This window comes from Saccostrea cucullata, unplaced genomic scaffold, assembly GCF_032062105.1.
Source record: "Saccostrea cucullata isolate Sc308-1 unplaced genomic scaffold, CSIRO_AGI_Scuc_v1 ctg2473, whole genome shotgun sequence".
Lineage (NCBI taxonomy): Eukaryota > Metazoa > Mollusca > Bivalvia > Ostreida > Ostreidae > Saccostrea > Saccostrea cuccullata.
Window position 1 is genome coordinate 15,278 of NW_026921705.1, and position 17,811 is coordinate 33,088.

At 33.2% G+C, this 17,811-nt stretch overlaps 2 protein-coding genes across 2 annotated transcripts; both read right to left on the minus strand.

The window, feature by feature from the left end:
* Nucleotides 1–4,227: 4,227 nt before the first annotated feature.
* LOC134260605 (uncharacterized) lies at nucleotides 4,228–5,985 on the minus strand. Its single transcript, XM_062743154.1, has one exon. It carries the CDS (start codon nucleotides 5,983–5,985, stop codon nucleotides 4,255–4,257), a length of 1,731 nt encoding a protein of 576 aa, XP_062599138.1. The 3' UTR covers nucleotides 4,228–4,254.
* Nucleotides 5,986–13,627: 7,642 nt separating this feature from the next.
* LOC134260606 (serine/arginine repetitive matrix protein 1-like) lies at nucleotides 13,628–17,489 on the minus strand. The gene is made up of 2 exons (XM_062743155.1): nucleotides 16,154–17,489; nucleotides 13,628–14,233 (listed from the first exon to the last, which is right to left on the minus strand). The coding sequence occupies exons 1-2, from the start codon at nucleotides 17,241–17,243 to the stop codon at nucleotides 14,106–14,108; spliced, it is 1,218 nt and encodes a 405-aa protein (XP_062599139.1). The 5' UTR covers nucleotides 17,244–17,489; the 3' UTR covers nucleotides 13,628–14,105.
* Nucleotides 17,490–17,811: the final 322 nt, after the last annotated feature.

The window sequence follows — 17,811 nt, forward strand, 5'->3', positions numbered from 1 at the left end:
AATTTAAATTTGCACAGTTTTGACTCGTGGTAGTGACATCATTTGGACTGTGCCATTGGCTGTAATTTTGACACTGCTATAAGCTAGCTGTGGTTCAGACATTCGCTATAAGCTAGCTGTAACACTATATACATGTAATAGCTATGTGATTTTGACATTTCTCAGACATATGGCTTCTGTGATTTTAGAAGTCAGGATCTCCTCATTTATGGACTTTTAACTTAAGCTCAGATGTGTTTGAATGTTTATTCATGTCATAATGCTAGTCAACTTTTTAAAAATTATTTATATCATAAAACTGAAATATAAACTATCTAAGACTAATATTATACTTTGATTTCATATTTTTTGAAAAGTTATTTTTTGTTTTAAAAAAACATGCTTCTTTAAAATAACCTGTGTAAATGAATTACAATGCTTGTAGTAGTCATCAACACAGCAGATATAATAATTATTATTACAGTACCGACCAGACCCAACCTGACACAAAGCAGTCCCAGAGCAGTCCCAGGGACTGCTTTCTGGGACTGCTAAAGCAGTCCCACAGCAGTCCCACAGCAGTCCCACAGCAGTCCCACAGCAGTCCCACAGCGGTCCCAGAGCAGTCCCAGAGCAGTCCCAGAGCGGTCCCAGCAGTCCCAGCGGTCCCAGAGAGCAGTCCCAGCAGTCCCAGAAAGCAGTCCCAGCAGTCCCAGAGGGCGGGGTTTATTAATGTAATGGGCGGAGCTAACTCAGAAATGAGATTTCCAATAAACAAAGGGATTATAAAAGGCAGTTGAAATTGATTCTGGGTAGTATGCCAGGAATCCTTACATGAATGCGAAGGTCATTTATTAACAGTACGCGCAGAGAACCAATTTGGAATAATATTTATCAAAGGAAGAAGGCTTTCACACCTACATGTATAAAATTAAACTGAACATGAATATTACACCAGAGCAGTCCCAAATTAAAATTCATTAAAATTAAAATTTATTATCTATTAATTAAAATTAATCAAAATTATCTGGTATATAAATAATTCCATTTCTTTATTTTCTTTGATTGATACTGTTTCCCATATTAATTTTTCTACAGAAAATTAAACGTGAATTATTTATTTTCCACCAGAACAAGCTTTAAATAGATCTTATCGTTATATGGCCAATTTCCATACTATCGGGATACTCTAATAAATTTTCTTAAGTATTGGGGCTTTTAAAAAAAATCTTTGTTAATTTTGCCCAGTATTATTTTTCAGTCATGATTATTTTTACTTTCATGTCAATTTAATTATTTTAAATTTCTCTATCTCTATAATACTGTGCTTTAAGTTTTAAGTGCTTTATTATTTGTAAATGTTAGAGTGTATATCTGTAAATCACCAGAATGGAACCCTCAGATTATGTTCAAAATTAATTAATCCTGAAAGAAATTCATACATATTTCATTTCTTAATTTTATTTTTGCTTTACATAGATTGAAATTAGGGTCATTGTTGACCAGCATGTTCAATGATGTGAAACGCTGATATGTATACACAAATAACATGAATTGATTTTCTGCCCAAAGGCGATTAAAACCGCGAGTGTTGATACCATTTTTATACACATTAATCGGCCAGGTAAACAGAAGCAAAACAAAAAAGAAATAAATCACAATTCCCGGTATTTTCAACTGTTTATTTTTAAAATTAATGTACTCTTTTAATAACTTGTTTATAAATTAAAAACTACCAGTAATTCATAAATAATTTCCCCAGTGATTATCCACATTGTTTATGTTACGGAAGAATGGTAGCATTAATTTATTAATTTTATTTTATGGTCATTTAATAAATTGTGAGGTTTTCTATTTGAGGGTTAAAAACATAATCCTTTTTCAATTAAAAATCTTTTATTTAAGTGTAATAATTATTTTTAAATAGTAGCAATTCAAAATTTTAGTATCTAATTTTACATTAAATACCCCCGTAATAAAAAGGCCTACATGTTGATATTTTTTCTCCTAAACCTTATCTTATATCTTATATTTAGGAGAAAAAAAATTAATATTCTCCTAAATTCCTTATTTTACAACTTTATTTTTAAAAAAAATTTTTCTAAACCACATTTGTGTAAATATACAGTCTAGGTAAATATTAATTAACTATAATAATCTCTACTTATTAAAATATTGTAAGAAATCCTTGCTTTTTAAACAGATTAAACTCATCTCTGCTGCAAGTAAACAAAACAACAGGGGGCTTGCAAATTCAGAATACACAAGGGGGCGGAGCTATCATGTCACTCAGAACCTTTTTTCACACATGAGTGAACAAAGCAGTCCCAGAAAGCAGTCCCAGGGACAGCTGGGACTGCTGGGTCTGCTTTTTAGAGCAGTCCCAGAGCAGTCCCATAGCGGTCCCGGAGCAGTCCCACAGCGGTCCCAAAGCAGTCCCGGGGACTGCTTTCTGGGACTGCTTGGGTGTCAGGTTGGGTCTGGTCGGTACTGTACATGTAGCTAGAAACATCAAATTTTGTCAGTTTAAACACCTTGGGTTTACGGAGAACGTTGACCAAAAAGTAAGTCACCGTGACCTACTTTTGACATTTTATGGCTATATGTAATTATATCTGGTATTAATTGTCTCGGAATTATCAAACTTGTCAGTTGAGTCATTTAAGGGTTTCATTGAATGTCCAACAAAAAGTAGGTCACAGTGACCTACTTTTGAATATTTCAGGTACTTATTGGCTTAGAATCATAAAATTTTGTCAGTTTAGGCATCTTCGGTTTTTGGATAACGTCGACCAAAAAGTAGGTCACCATGACCTACTTTTGACATTTGATGGCTAAATTTAATTATCTCTGGTACTAATTGGCTTAGAATCGTCAAACTTTCTTAAATGATGCATCTTGGGTTTTCAGAGAATGTTGACCAAAAGTAGGTCATGATGACCTACTTTTGAATATCTAAGGTACTTATTTAATTAGAATCATCAGTCTTTGTCAATGTATCTTGAGCCCTCAAACAATTTCAGTCAAAAGGTAGGTCACTGTGACCTTCTCATGGTATTTTATAATTATATTATGTCTTCAGTCTTAACTGGCTAAATATTATCAAACTTCGTAAGTTAATAAATTTTGGGTCTTATGATACTTATACAGTTGAAGACTTCTAATAGGAGTGATAGAAAGTACAATTTATCTGAAGAGCGATTCAAGGCCCCTGGGCCTCTTGTTTTTGTTTACCCTATGTTGAAAATTAACTAAATCCCAATATGTATTTTTCTCCAAGTCCATAAAGCTTTTTTAATTATTGTTTAGAGATTCCGTAAGGGTTAAGTAAACAACAAATTATGACAAAGACAATTTTTTTTCTTGCAAGTATTTGCTGTATTGCACTTTTTAGTATAAAATACCTCAATATTAAATTATTTAATTCAGCTTTTTGTATTTTTCTCTCAGAATATGGCTGGTGTCATTTGTGCTATATAAATTTCTTATTATTATATTGTAGTTCTATCTCTGTTTTTATTAAGTACATGAATATTTGTGAAGTATTATACAATACATTGCAGTCTTATTAATTCTGCTGACTTCTTTAAATACGCAATCCAAAAAATCTCATTTTAAGTAAAGTCAACATCTTGTTTTGTCACATTAACTTTAAAATTGTGTTTGAAATCTATTTTATATACATTTTGTATTGTTTATTTAATACAATTTATTTTTGAATTTCCATAGAGGGAAATTTGTATTATTGTATGTTGTAGTATATGCACATATAACTACATTTTTCAGTTAATTAGAGTCCATTTACATAGAATGAGGGTATTACTCAGGCCAGGACAAATGTACAAATCTGCATGTTCTGATTGTTAACCATATCTAGTCTTTGAATAAAATAAAAATTTTTGAATGCAATCATTTTGTCCGTTATGGTTTCCAGATAATTTTTTCCTGAAATTCTTATATTACTGAGGAGTACTTTAAAAATTCATACTCCATCTTATATGAATTCAAATAATATGTGGACTTTGCTTGACATTTGAGTGGAGACCACCATATTTTGCATTTTTTACCCTCTGATCAACATAAATGTGTTTGTATAACATTTTTGCTGCAGTTGAAGTCGAATTATTTAGATCTCAACAAAAAAATGATAAAAAGATTGAACCACCTTTAGGTCAATTCTTTTGTCATAGCGAAAACATCCTTAAAATTAATTCTGTTTTTTTTTTTAAGTTTAAATAATAGTATGTACATGTTTGTTAGATTTAAGAATACAAATCACTGAAGATACTTGTAAACTAAGACTTTGCTATTGGTACTGAAATCTCCCACATAAAGATTGTTCTGATCATCCACACACACACAGGTGGGATCAATCCCTGATCCTGGTCTGATTAGTAGAGACAAGAACTGGCCAGCCTGATCAAGAATGTGAAGTCTTTGATTGTCACACACCAGGATGTGACCGAGGACATCAGTACAGATTCCATAGGGAGAGAACCCTGACTCCTGACCTGTGTAGGAAAATCTGTGTTTTCCTGATTTATTCACCACCACTACTGCCTTTTTTTCAGTTTTGTCTGATGTACAGATATCTCCATTGATGTTTTCTGTTATGTAGTGTAGATGACTATACAGTCCCTGTCCTTTGTTATCCCTCTGTATGTTCTGTAGTTCTTTCCCTGTCTTGTTGTACCGGGTGACTTTACCCTCTTCATCCTTCCACATCCCCACCAGTAAGTCCCCATTGATGTGGGAGGAGTGTATGCTGAGTGGAAACCAGTCTCCTGTTTTAATGAATTCGGTGATATTGTTGTCCAGTGTTATCCTATTGATGACATTCTTGTGACAGTCTGTAAAGATTAGATCCCCGTCCTGTGTCGTTGTGTGGTAACCCTCTCCAGTTCTGGTTTGCATCATCTGTAGCTGATCTCCCTGAAGATCTGTTTGGACAAGGTTACCATTACCATCACTGACCCAGAGTCTGCCTGACTGATCTAGTGACATATGAAACACATTGTCAACACCTGGCACACTGAACTCCCTGACCTCGGTGACAGAGGAAGATAGAGACAGTGTTTGTTTCACTTTAGATTTCCCTTTGTCAGATTTTAACTGTTTACTTGTCGGTTTCTTTGGTGTAAGGGCAGATGAAATTTCCATTAGCTTTATTTTCCTTGTTTCTGGTTTTATCTCAGGAATGCTTATATTCCCCAGTAATTTGGCAACATCCTCTTTGCCATACTGACCAGCAGTAAATACTGGTGTTACTGGTTTTGTCGTCTCTGGTATTGGTTGGATTTTCATATCCACCAAAGAGAGTGTCAGAGTTAATTTTGTGGGATCTGGTGAGGAGAGAAAATCCTGAAACTCCTTAATTAGGTTTTTGAGGTGTTTGATGTATTCATCAAATGTTTTTCCCTGGGTTTTTAAATCTTCAAGCAATGAGTGTTCTATCTGGTCCAGCTGCTTCATGTTCTCTGAATGCACTTCATCCATCAGACTTTTAAGGGACTCGGCTTCAGAATTCATGGAGGTTCTTATGTTGTCTATAACCTTCTTGATTTCTGTGGCATCTCCTTTAATTTCTTTTTGTATGTCTTGTGATGTTGGCAGAAAATACTCCCGCGATTTGGTAATTTCTTCTAGACAGAATGAGAACTTCTCAGCATAGATAGTCTCTAAATCATTGAAGGGATGGCCTCTGTGTTCTGGAGTGGTAGCACACTTAGAACATAAAGGGATTTTACATTCTTCACAGAGAAGATCTATATCCTTAGTGGGGTGAATCTCACATTTCTTAACAGGAAGTTGACGTTTTCGTAGTTGGTATTGGACCACTTCATGGGTTTTTGTTTTTGGATTTCTTCGATGTTCATCTCTACATTGTTCACACATCTGTTGGTGGCAAGGATTGCAGTAATATTGACAGTTTCTCTCACAGTCTTTCATGTCACATTCTAAAAAGTGTTGGGGTGTGTCTGGTATTCTTGGTTTGGATTGTGCCATCTGAAGTTATTCAAACAGACTTTTAAGGAGGCCGACTATAGTTTTATTGTGCGAAAACTACAATAGCAAAACTCTTCATTTTTATACCATATATAACTTAAATTGACTTCAGGGTACATGCAAAGTTTGGGGAAATCTACCGTCCAGGTATTTTTGAGGGACCGTCTCAATATTCAGGTACATTTACTATAGAATTATATAGGAAGATGTCAATTTTTAGTACTTTAAAGCAGATTATACAAATACTACAATAGATATTTTGTTCAAACAATAATATTTGATGAGTAATACTATATTATACAATATATGTAAGAAACACAAAATTCTACTGTCTTGTTACCGGAGGGGGCATCTCAAAATGCAAAAAAGTAGCAAATTTTACTATTTTTATGGCGTATTACTAAATATGACCTACACAATGGATTCACATGAAAACATAATAAAAATATTGGAGATATTCTCAAATTCTATGTTTTAAATTTCAAGAGCGTATATTTATTACTTTTTCTTTAATAAAATTTTTATTACCCTTAAGAGGTACAGATTATCATAACGTCAAAAACACACTGCAGCGACGCCAACCTACCAATCAATTGTAAAATCAGTTAAAAAATCCGTTATATCAAATTGTAATTACATTTTTATAGCTATAATTTCTTAATTTTGTTTAATTTTAATAATTAAGTAAAAAAAAGTTGCATTAAAACAGTAAATAAGCATTTTACTATGATGCGCGAAATATTGCGCAATGGAAACTAAAGTCGGCCCCCTTGAGGGACATGGACACAATTTAAACTGGTATTTTAAAAAATCAATATTAATGTGTACAATTCCTAATTAATGCAATTCAAATTATCAGCAAATATTTGAATATCATTTGTTGATTTACAAAGGATATACAACTTACAATTCTACATAATGTAAACACGGCTTGTGTCTGCTTTTTTATTTACATAAAAATATATATTTATAACAAGATTTACAAATTACTAGAAACTGTTTGATTGTATTTAGAATTAACTTTTTATTGAAAAAAAAATCTGCTTTGAACGAACATACATTAATATATTTAAGCTATTCAAACAAATTGATGGCACGAGCCTTGTTCACAAAACAAAGGTTAAGAGCTCTAATTATGTCATATCCTAACGGCTACTACTAAACAGAGTACGAGAGAGTACTTTAGAGTACGCTAGAAAATTTATGTAATTTAATGCAATTAAATTGTTTTTTTATGTATGTAAAAATTTACTAAACATTATTAGCTCACCTGAGCTTTTCTAATCACATTTTGTCCGGCGTCCGTCTGTCTGTCTGTAAACTTTTCACATTTTCGACTTCTTCTCAAGAACCGCTGGGCCAATTTCAACCAAACTTGCCACAAAGCATCCTTGGGTAAAGGGAATTCAAGTTTGCTCAAAGAAGGGCCACGCCCTCATTCAAGGGGAGATAATTGGGAATTAATGAAAATTTGGTGGCGTGTTTTAAAAATATTCTCAAGGACCACTGTGCCAGGAAAGCTGAAACTTATATGCAAGCATCCTCAGGTAGTGTAGATTCAAATTTGTTCAAATCATGACCCCCGGGGGTAGGGCAGGGCCAAAATGGCCGACCAAAGTTTAACATAGAAATAGATAGGAAAATTTTTTTAAAATCTTCTTCTCAAGAATGACAAAGCTATAATTCATCATATTCATATGGAAGCATCCCCAGGTAGTGTAGATTCAAGTTTTTTCAAATGATGACCCCCGGGGGGTAGGGCGGGGCCAAAATGGCCGACCAAACTTTTACATCGAAATATATAGGAAAATTCTTTAAAAATCTTTTTCTAAAGAATGACAAAGCCATAATTCATCATATTCATATGAAAGCATCCCCAGGTAGTGTAGATTCAATTTTGTTCAAATGATGACCCCCCGAGGGGGGGGGGGGGGAGGGCGGGGCCAAAATGGCCGACCAAACTTTTACATTGAAATATATAGGAAAATTCTTTAAAAATCTTCTTCTCAAGAATGACAAAGCCATAATTCATCATATTCATATGAAAGCATCCCCAGGTAGTGTAGATTCAATTTTGTTCAAATGATGACCCCCGGGGGTAGGGCGGGGCCAAAATGTCCGACCAAAGTTTAACATAGAAATATATAGGAAAATTCTTTAAAAATCTTCTTCTCAAGAATGACAAAGCCATAATTCATCATATTCATATGGAAGCATCCCCAGGTAGTGTAGATTCAAGTTTGTTCAAATGATGACCCCCGGGGGGTAGGGCGGGGCCAAAATGGCCGACCACACTTTTACATCGAAATATATAGGAAAATTCTTTAAAAATCTTCTTCTCGAGAATAGCAAATCCATGACTGGTCACGGGACTACTTTTGGATTTAAACTGTTCGATAATAAACCAATTTCTACTTTTCCTAGCCACAGTGCTCAGGTGAGCGATGTGACCCATGGGCCTCTTGTTATAAACTTGTATTGCTATATTTGTTGCGGTAATTTGACAAGAAAATAACATCCATATCATTAAACATGTTAAAGATTACTAATAGCCCAATCCCGATTACTATTTTGTTTCAGACTTACTTACTAAAGACTAACATCTAAATTTTATCAAATCTTAAATTAATTGCACGTGTAAATATTTTGCACATTCACAATGATACATTTCAACATGTTCAAGTTAAATTACATGGAGATCAAACGATTAACCGTAGCCTGAGATCAAAAATTGAAATAGGTCCTAACTCCTAAAAGAAAGAAAACATACAAATTTTATTTAAAATATATATTCAATATGTTAAACTAAAGTAGAAAACATGTAAAAAGCAGTTTAATTGCGTTAAATTATAAAATTTTACTAGTGTACTCTAAAGTACTCTATCATACTAGCGTACTCCGTTTAGTAGGACCGTATCCGAACAGTTGAAATTCAAATTTATGATAACCATTCAAAGTACTTTAGTAAAGTATATGTTAACATAAAAATTAAAAAAGAAATATCATTTTTTTTTTGTTTTTGCTGAAAATTTGTCCATGTCCTTTTAAACCAATGAAATCAAATGACATTGTATTAAAGAGAATGTATAGGCATGACAGACTAAAAAAATCGATTTGATACTGTCAGCCTGAAATGATATTGAGAAAAAATAATGTTGACAGATAAAAAGATAAGATGATTTTAAATTATTAATTATTTGAAAAATGGTTGCAGACTTACAATGCTACGACTGTCCAATAAATGAATGTTGTATAGAAGACTTTGGAACGTCCACCCAATATTTTACACGTGATTTTAACGAGATCTTTTATTTACTTTCTGGTTGATAAAATATCCCACAAATAGTTTACAGATAACAATTATATATATGTGTGACTCATGCTTCAAAGAACGTCATTTTTGCTATGGAATCAAAGATAAAATTAAAATGAAGATTTAATCAATATTTTTTTTTATTGTAAAAGAGCAGCACAATTGACAAAAAATCTATGTAGCCAGCGATAATGCTACTACATGTATTACGGTATATTCACAAGAAAGGGGGTGTCAGTATATGGATATTGATCATGTTTATCTGATATGTTCAGCATATATTATTGTTTACTTGTTCTGATTCATCTGAAGCTTATCAGCAAATTACTTGTATGTATTTTGAAAGTATTGTAAAAATTAATTTTAAATACGCCGTTTGATGCTTATAAGCAATTAATGTTTGAATCTGCAGTGATCATTTGCGAGAGATCTATTAAAATATTTTTTTTTATTAATTGCTTTAAAATTTATTTTATTCCTTTTAAAAATGTTAAAGGTATTTATTTAGTTGAATATATGCATATGATATTGTGAAAATTTGTGTACGTATTTAACAGGTCGGAGAGAATACTCGAAATCGGGTATTATCCGTGAAATCGCGTATAATACTCGATATTAGGGTATCGTTGAATCCGCGAAATCGGGTATTCCGTGCAACTTTCTATAAAAAAAAAAGAATAAAGCAACGGCGCAAATATCTTATACCTCATTATAATATGCTAATACAACGCACTATCTGATTGGTTCTAGACAATATGTCACAGTTTTGTTTTAGTTATTTTATCTATGATACGTATTACTCATGGCAATAACTTTTCCTAATACTCATCTTTAATGAAAAAATGTGTTTAAAAAATAAACATGAATTCTAGTTACTTGTAGTCTTACATTGTGTTAGAAAATAACAGGTTGCTTTTTGTTTACCCACAATGTAAATGATTTTTATTTGATGAATAAATCTTCCCTACGATTAAAAATATATGACCGAGTTTAACCGACCGTGACATTCAAAGAGAGGTCTCTTAGACACATGTAGAACACAGTCGAGGTTGTTTTGTCAGAGGTGGTCAAGAAGCCTTTAGCCCCCCCCCTTTGAAGTCGCCAAGAAATGGTAAAATATTGATGACTTAGCGAAATTAACCGATCAACAGTTATGTTCTCTCATGAGCTGTATTCCTGAAACTATCACTGTCTCTGCTAAAATTTTGAAGTCATATTCTGCAAATATGTTTGAATGATAAATAAAAAAGAAAAGATTTTTAAAAAAGGGAAAGAAGGTTCTTATAGCCGAAATTTTAGACATTTTTATCATTACATTATTTATACATTCAAAAATAAATTTGATTTTATGCACAAAATGAATGTGAAAGTAATTAATGACGCATAATTAGATACGATAGACAATCCCTTGTTTTACATGGCATCATATCTGGTGTGTGAAATGTGTTTCCGTATAATTTGATTTATTTACAAATTGTTCATGTTTGTCGTGTTGATGTGGAATTATTATAAATTCCCGAATTCTGATACTTTACAATTCTGTTGTGTTGAGAATGAACATTAGGAATATGCATATACTTTCAACATAAGGAAAAATATAAAGCAAATCGAACGCCTTTTTGTGTGCAGATCATGAAATGAACTGAGCTCCACGGGTATTTGTTGTCCCGAGCGCATTAATCTTGAGGCCCAAATTCTTACTTGGCTAGTGATAACTTTAGAAAACATTTGTATCTAGATGAAAGTTAACTCGGCAACATGCGCCATCCCATTCTTTAAGTTGTATTAGGTGATTACACCTCCTATACCCGATTTCGCGGATTCAACGATACCCTAATATCGAGTATTATACGCGATTTCACGGATAATACCCGATTTCGAGTATTCTCTCCGACCTGTTTAAGGAGTTTCTTATACATGTACATGTATGTCCCCTTTTTGAGATTTATTCATAAATATATGAACCCATTGCAACACTATGTATCAATTAACATTATAAGTTTATCTTTTCCTCAAATAGATTTCATCCTTCCCCGTAAACTCAGATGAAGATGAGTAACAGATATCAAAATGAAAAGAATTGACTACTAAATATTATTTTTACATGGAATTCCAATTCCGTCCACTCCATCTCTGCCCAAATTCTTCACCCCCATTGATAAGGTGGACGTGAGTGTAGAAATGTGTGGGTTGAAGTTCCCCAATCCTTTTGGCCTGGCCAGTGCCACGCCCACCACCAGTAGTACCATGATCAGGAGGGCATTCGAGGCTGGATGGGGATTCACACTGACCAAGACATTTTCTCTAAACAAGGTAAAAAAATCTAATCTTTTCTGTCGTGTTGGTATTGCACAGAAAACCTACCGGTAATATTTTGTATGAAAAACCGTTTAAGACACGTATCCTGTGGAAAGAAATATCAAATTATGGTAATTACATGTATTATGATTAATTTGTTGTTTCTAAAATGATTAAATTATTATAATTAATAATTAATTGATATCAATCTAAGCAATTTCAAGTCTGTATGTGTTTGGTGGTCGATGGGAGAAAAAAGTTTTTTTTTTTCTCTTACGACCAAACGCATCGTTGCTTGCCTAATGATTTTTTCCATACATTCTTATTTAAAATTATAATATATGCACCAATTAATGTTTACAAACAAAAATAGGCATGCATTACCATGGGTTTCAAAAAGATATCAAATATTGAAATTCTGGTATTGTTCAAAGAAAAATATACAAAAATTACAAAACATAAAGTTTTCAAGGTGATCATTTTAGTGTCAAAGTGATCACTATAGTAAATCAAAGTTTTCAAAGTGATCACTATAGTGTCATAGTAAAGCCATTACTATCCTAGTAATTAATCAAAGTGTCAAAGTTATCACTATTATAATAGTAAATCAAAGTTTTCATAGTGTCAAAGTTATCACTGTAGTTAACTATAGTAAGTAATGGATATATGCCGAATACTGTTCTATATGTAAAATTATCAGACTGTTTGAGGCCCGTTAGGGCCGAAAACTGTCTGATAATTTTACATATAGAATAGTATGAGGCATATATCTTACTTAAAACATTGCCATTTAAATGTCCAAAAGTTACCTGGAGGAGTCCGATAATAACACAATGGGAGTTTAGTCATCAATCGTTTTCTACCCATCTGATAAGTAGATAAAAGAAATGAGTGAACAGTAAAAGAGTGAGTGAACTCTTGTTTCATTCATTTCATTCATTCAATGGCAGTCGTTTCGTTTAGCAGGACAGGGATACGGTGGTGAAATATTTTTTGGGGGAACATTTTTATTTATGATGTGCATTAATTGACATTGATACTGACATAATTTTAGGTGATATTATAACCATCACCATGGCAAGTAAAATGCGGATTTGTAACCTAGCTGAATTTTTAGCTTAGATATTGGAAATTCTCAGGTTTTGAAAGCGTGGCCATTGGGGAACAAACATAAAAGGAAATTGCAGAATCTTTTTTTCAGAAATGGATTTAAATTCGCTTATTCAAAGTGCTGAATCAAAAACTCTTTTAAAGAGTGAAAATTAATATTGTGGAAGGTTTAAACTCGGATTTTTTTTCAAGGATTTGCTATTTTGTATTGTGATCAACTTAATTTCCTTGCATTTGGTTTCCCTGAATTTTTTTCCTAACATTTTTATTGGGGGTTTCTGAACACATTTCATCTTAATTTCACTGTTCTTTTTGTTTTTTAAATACCGTCCGATTTTGTTATCATTGCCGTCCGATAATATATTATCAGACTGGTAATTATTATTATCGGACGGCTACAGTTAAATTTTTAGACTGCAAGAACAAAGGCTTGACGTCACAGCAATGTTTTAATTTTATTTATAATACACAGTATGATATATATTATCAGTTAAAAAATTAAATCATTACTTCTTGCTTAGAAAATTTCACTGTACTGGATAGAAAGTTCATAAAGTTTAAGTCCTGAATAAAGATGAACAATGTAAATGTATAAAAAGCCTGATGTTTTCAGTACAAAAAAATACTATATCTTGTAAAGAAAATTGTGACTATTCAGGGGCAGATCTGTTGTCCTTACCGACATAGGCAAATATTGTGCTAGGTTCTATGATGTTTCTTGCTGAAGAAAAACATTTATAGCAGCATCTGGTTTAAGCGTTATTCTCTGACAAAACGCATGTTGCCATCGAAACCAGTCAATAAATGAGTAATGTTACACATAAGATGTTTTCTGAAGTTTCGAAAAAAATAATTAAAGCTTTTTTTCATTAACAATGAATTATTTATTTAGTTTATCAACTAAAAAATGTACATGTGCTCCTTATCTAATACATTCTGTATTAATTAAGTTAAATCACCTATTGTTCTACATGTTAATAACTAAAATACATTAAAACATTCTGTCTGACATGCTTACATGGGTGGCATCAAAATGCTCTTGCTTAGATGACTGTAACAAATACATGTAGCAATTTAAAAAAGCTTCAGTTCTACAAATCAGTCCTCCTTTTGTACCTTTTGGTTTGCGAAAAACTATTTTGCTGTTTTCATTGGTTTTCAAGGGACTATTTTGCTGTCTTCATTGGTTTTCAAGGGACTATTTTGCTGTCTTCATTGGTTTTCAAGGGACTATTTTGCTGTCTTCATTGGTTTTCAAGGGACTATTTTGCTGTCTTCATTGCTTTTCAAGAGACTATTTTGCTGTTTTCATTGGTTTTCAAGAGACTACTAGTATTTTGCTGTTTTCATTTATTTTGCTGTTTTCATTGGTTTTCAAGAGACTATATTGCTTTCTTCTTCAATGAACTGGCACGAGTCTCTGTGATTTGTTGTTGTTTACATACGGCGAATTGTAAATATTAGTCCTCAGTGATGGTAGAGTGCTTGGTCTAGGTTTTTCTGTGTATCGTGATCGTCTGTTGAATGCTGAAAATGAAATGAAAAAAAAATTTCATACCTTACATATATTTCTTTATGTTTTGAAAAAGGTATTGATGCCCCTTTGAATTAACTTTTCTAAATAGAAATAGCCAAGTAAAAGAAATGTTTCTTTTACTTTGCTATTTCCATATAGAAAAATTTTATCTCTTAATACTGGTAGAAAATTGAACTTGGAGCATTTAATTTCATGATTATATAATCAACCGCTTTTCCACAAAAAAGGACTCGGGCATTTTCAAATTTTGTGATTGACCAATAGTAGTACTTTTCTATATTCTATATAATAGTACATAAGGCAAAACTCTAAGATTTAAGATTTTAGAGATTTCTGAAAGGCGATTTGTATAAATACACAGTACATGAGTGTACTCTTAAGCTGATTTTAATACTGAAGACTTTTTTTTATTGTTTAATTACTAGAGCGCGCCCATTGATCAGTAGATCGTTGGTTCGAATCCCGGTCGCGATTGACCAGCGGAGTCCCCCCAAAATACTTTTCCTTCACAGAATGCTTGGCAGTTTGAATTAAAAATTGCAAGTCCTTAGAATAAGACCTAAAAATCGAGGTCCATCGGCAGTCATCGGCACAAAAAGGTCCAACAGTGTTCGATGGCCAAAAGTGCCAATTAAGGGTCTAAATTTGAAGCCCTACACCCATATATATGGTGACATATGTAAATAGAGTTTTTGTTCACTAAAAACATTTGGTAAATATAAAGTTAATATAGATACTACTTTTATATTACATGGAAAGAGAACCTAGAATTTAATTTTTATAAATGATTGTTTCCTTGAGGTTCAAAAAAGTTGAGTCGGGCCGTTTTTAGTCAGTCGGTCAGAAGAGGGCAAGCGATTTTTCAACGATGGCTTAATTGCACCGTTAGAATACATCTGATTTCTTCTTAACCATTATATATATAATTTTATTTGCGCAAAGCAGAAAATATGGCCTAAACATTAATAACGGTTTATATTTATGAAAGTTTTGGGTTGTTTATCTATCATTTATTTTGTGAACCTGCCAGAATTTCATATTTTCATTTAAATACTTTTTATTAAGCTAACAAGATTAGTTGAAACATTATTTATCGCTATATTTTACACAGTTCCTGAGTTCGCCACTCGACATTTAATTTCAGCTTATTTACATTTCATCTATTTGTATTTATTTTGCCGTATAAACATTTGACCCCGAATGACGTTCTTAATCCTAAGGTACATTACAGACAAGTTTTAAAAAGTCGGTAGCGATGGATGACAGTATAGTGAAATAAATTTACTAATTAATATATCTATAATATAAGGAAAAAGTCGTAAAATTCATTATATGAACAGGAAACTGAACGAACAGATCCCTTTCCTACATTTTTCAGTGTTCCATTTTCTACAATATGTATGGCATGTTTTATTCATGAATTTAAAATAATCAAGTTTTTAATTTTTTGAGATGTATTCTTTAAGAATAAAAACGTCATAAATTTCTCACATATAAAAAAGAACAGCCAAACCGTTTTTATATTATTACATAAAAATATACTAGTATTTTGATAATTAAAGAGTAGACCAGAATGGTTTTCGAATTTGAATTAAATTTTATTAGAAACTTACTCTAACTTTGCAATATCACTATTTGTATTTATAGGAATTTGAAACTTTGAAATATTACTAATTGTATTTACTGTGAAATATTACTATTTGTATTTAAAGGAACTTGAAACTTTTAAATCGTACTACATGTATTTGTATTTAAAGGAATTTGAAAATAGGACCGAGTTTAGTCTATATTTGGGAGTAGATGGGGAAACTTGTCCTCACCCCAATTTTAGAGCCATTTGATACTACGTAAAAATCTTCATCTACACGCTTATAATTTAATGGTAAACAATAAATGTTTAGATACAGTACCTATTGCAAGAGCAGCATTCTCCTCTTTGGCCCAGTCTCGGAGTCTGCTGTTGCCAGGGATACAATAAATCTTGTACAACTCCTGGTACTCCTTTTGCCGACTTGCAGATCGAAAATCGCCTGACCTGTTGGTTGTATTGTTTTTCTGTTGTTGAGTTTTCTTGTCCGTGTTGAGGGCAATCTTTGTACTGGCGGGAAGTTGTGAATGTTTTTGAATTCTTGGAGTCTGAGACTTTGAATTGTCTGGTTTTGGTTTGGCTTTCGGATGCTTGACATCAAACAATAAATATTTAGGAAGGCCATAACTGTTTCTTTCATCCCTTTCATGTTCTAAAACTTTTGGCGAAACAAACTGTTGGTGAACACGTTTATAATTTCTCACTGCAAAGTCCCTTCTCTTTTCCTTTAAATCTTTCAAAAGCTTTTCCCTATCTTCTTTATTCTTACGTTCCCTTTCTCTCCTAGCTCTCTCAGCATCTCTATCGAATTTGGTTGTGACGGAAGCAAGTTTTTTGACATGTTTCTCAAAGCGCAGACTCCTCTGGCTTACCGTGTCGTAGGCAGCCTCGGTATCTTTGTGCCATTTCTGAATGCTCGAACTTCTGCTACTGGGGCGGGAGGAATTGGACTTCATCGAGAAAGAGCTGTCAGGGCGGTAAGGTGTCGGAAACCTTGGTTTGGCATTGTAAATAGACCACAACTCGCTTTGGGAAGTGGTGTGAGGCTTAAAGTTTGACATCTTGTCACGAGTACTTCTTGACTGTTCAGTTTTACAGATGTCCCTGGATGGTTCTAAGCTCCAAGGACGCTTTTGCCACTCTGGAGCACGGTTCACCTTCCTGGAACTTCTCTCTGTTTTCAGAGGCGGGAGACTCACCGATCTTTTACCGTCTCTTCCCGTTTTTTCTTTCTTATTCATTGGATCTTTCCTATAAGTTGGTGGATCTCTTTTATTTGTTGGCGGATCTCTGTTATTTGTTGGCGTATCTCTTCTATTTCTCAGTGGATCTCTTCTATTCGTCGGTGGATTTCTGTTATTTGTTGGAGGGTCTATTTTTGTTCGACTGGTTTTTTTCTTAAAATCAGACATGTCTGGCAAATACTTTCCTGCGTTCACTCCTGACCTTTTCTTGCTCACCGTTCAAGTTATCTCTAGATTCTGATGATTTCATTCACTTTTTGGGTGCCATGGATCATTTAGAACTGGATTTTTACATCCATACCACACAAACAAGAACGAATGTCCGCGTTCCGTACATAAAAACTCCCTTGAATTCTATATTATGTTTTCCGTGAACTTTTTGTTGTCGATACCTACATGTAAATGGACTAAGTGAAAGGAACTTCACTCATCACTGCTTATGCATGGTCCGTGAACATCAATAAAGGCCAAACAATTTTAAATTCACAATACTTATCTGTTCTTAGATTTTTAATTTATTGAGACATTTAAAGTCTTTTATCTACACATCAGTGTTGCGCAATTAAAAGACGACTTCAGTTAGAAAAATGATATGTTGGTGGTATAAATTGATGCAGACTGATTGTTCCAAAGGGGAAGAATTTCACACAATCTGCCTGAGGGGATCGATGGTCATATTCTAGTAATGAATTGGAACAAGGTCAAGATTTCTATAAAAACCAATCAAGTTTTAAAG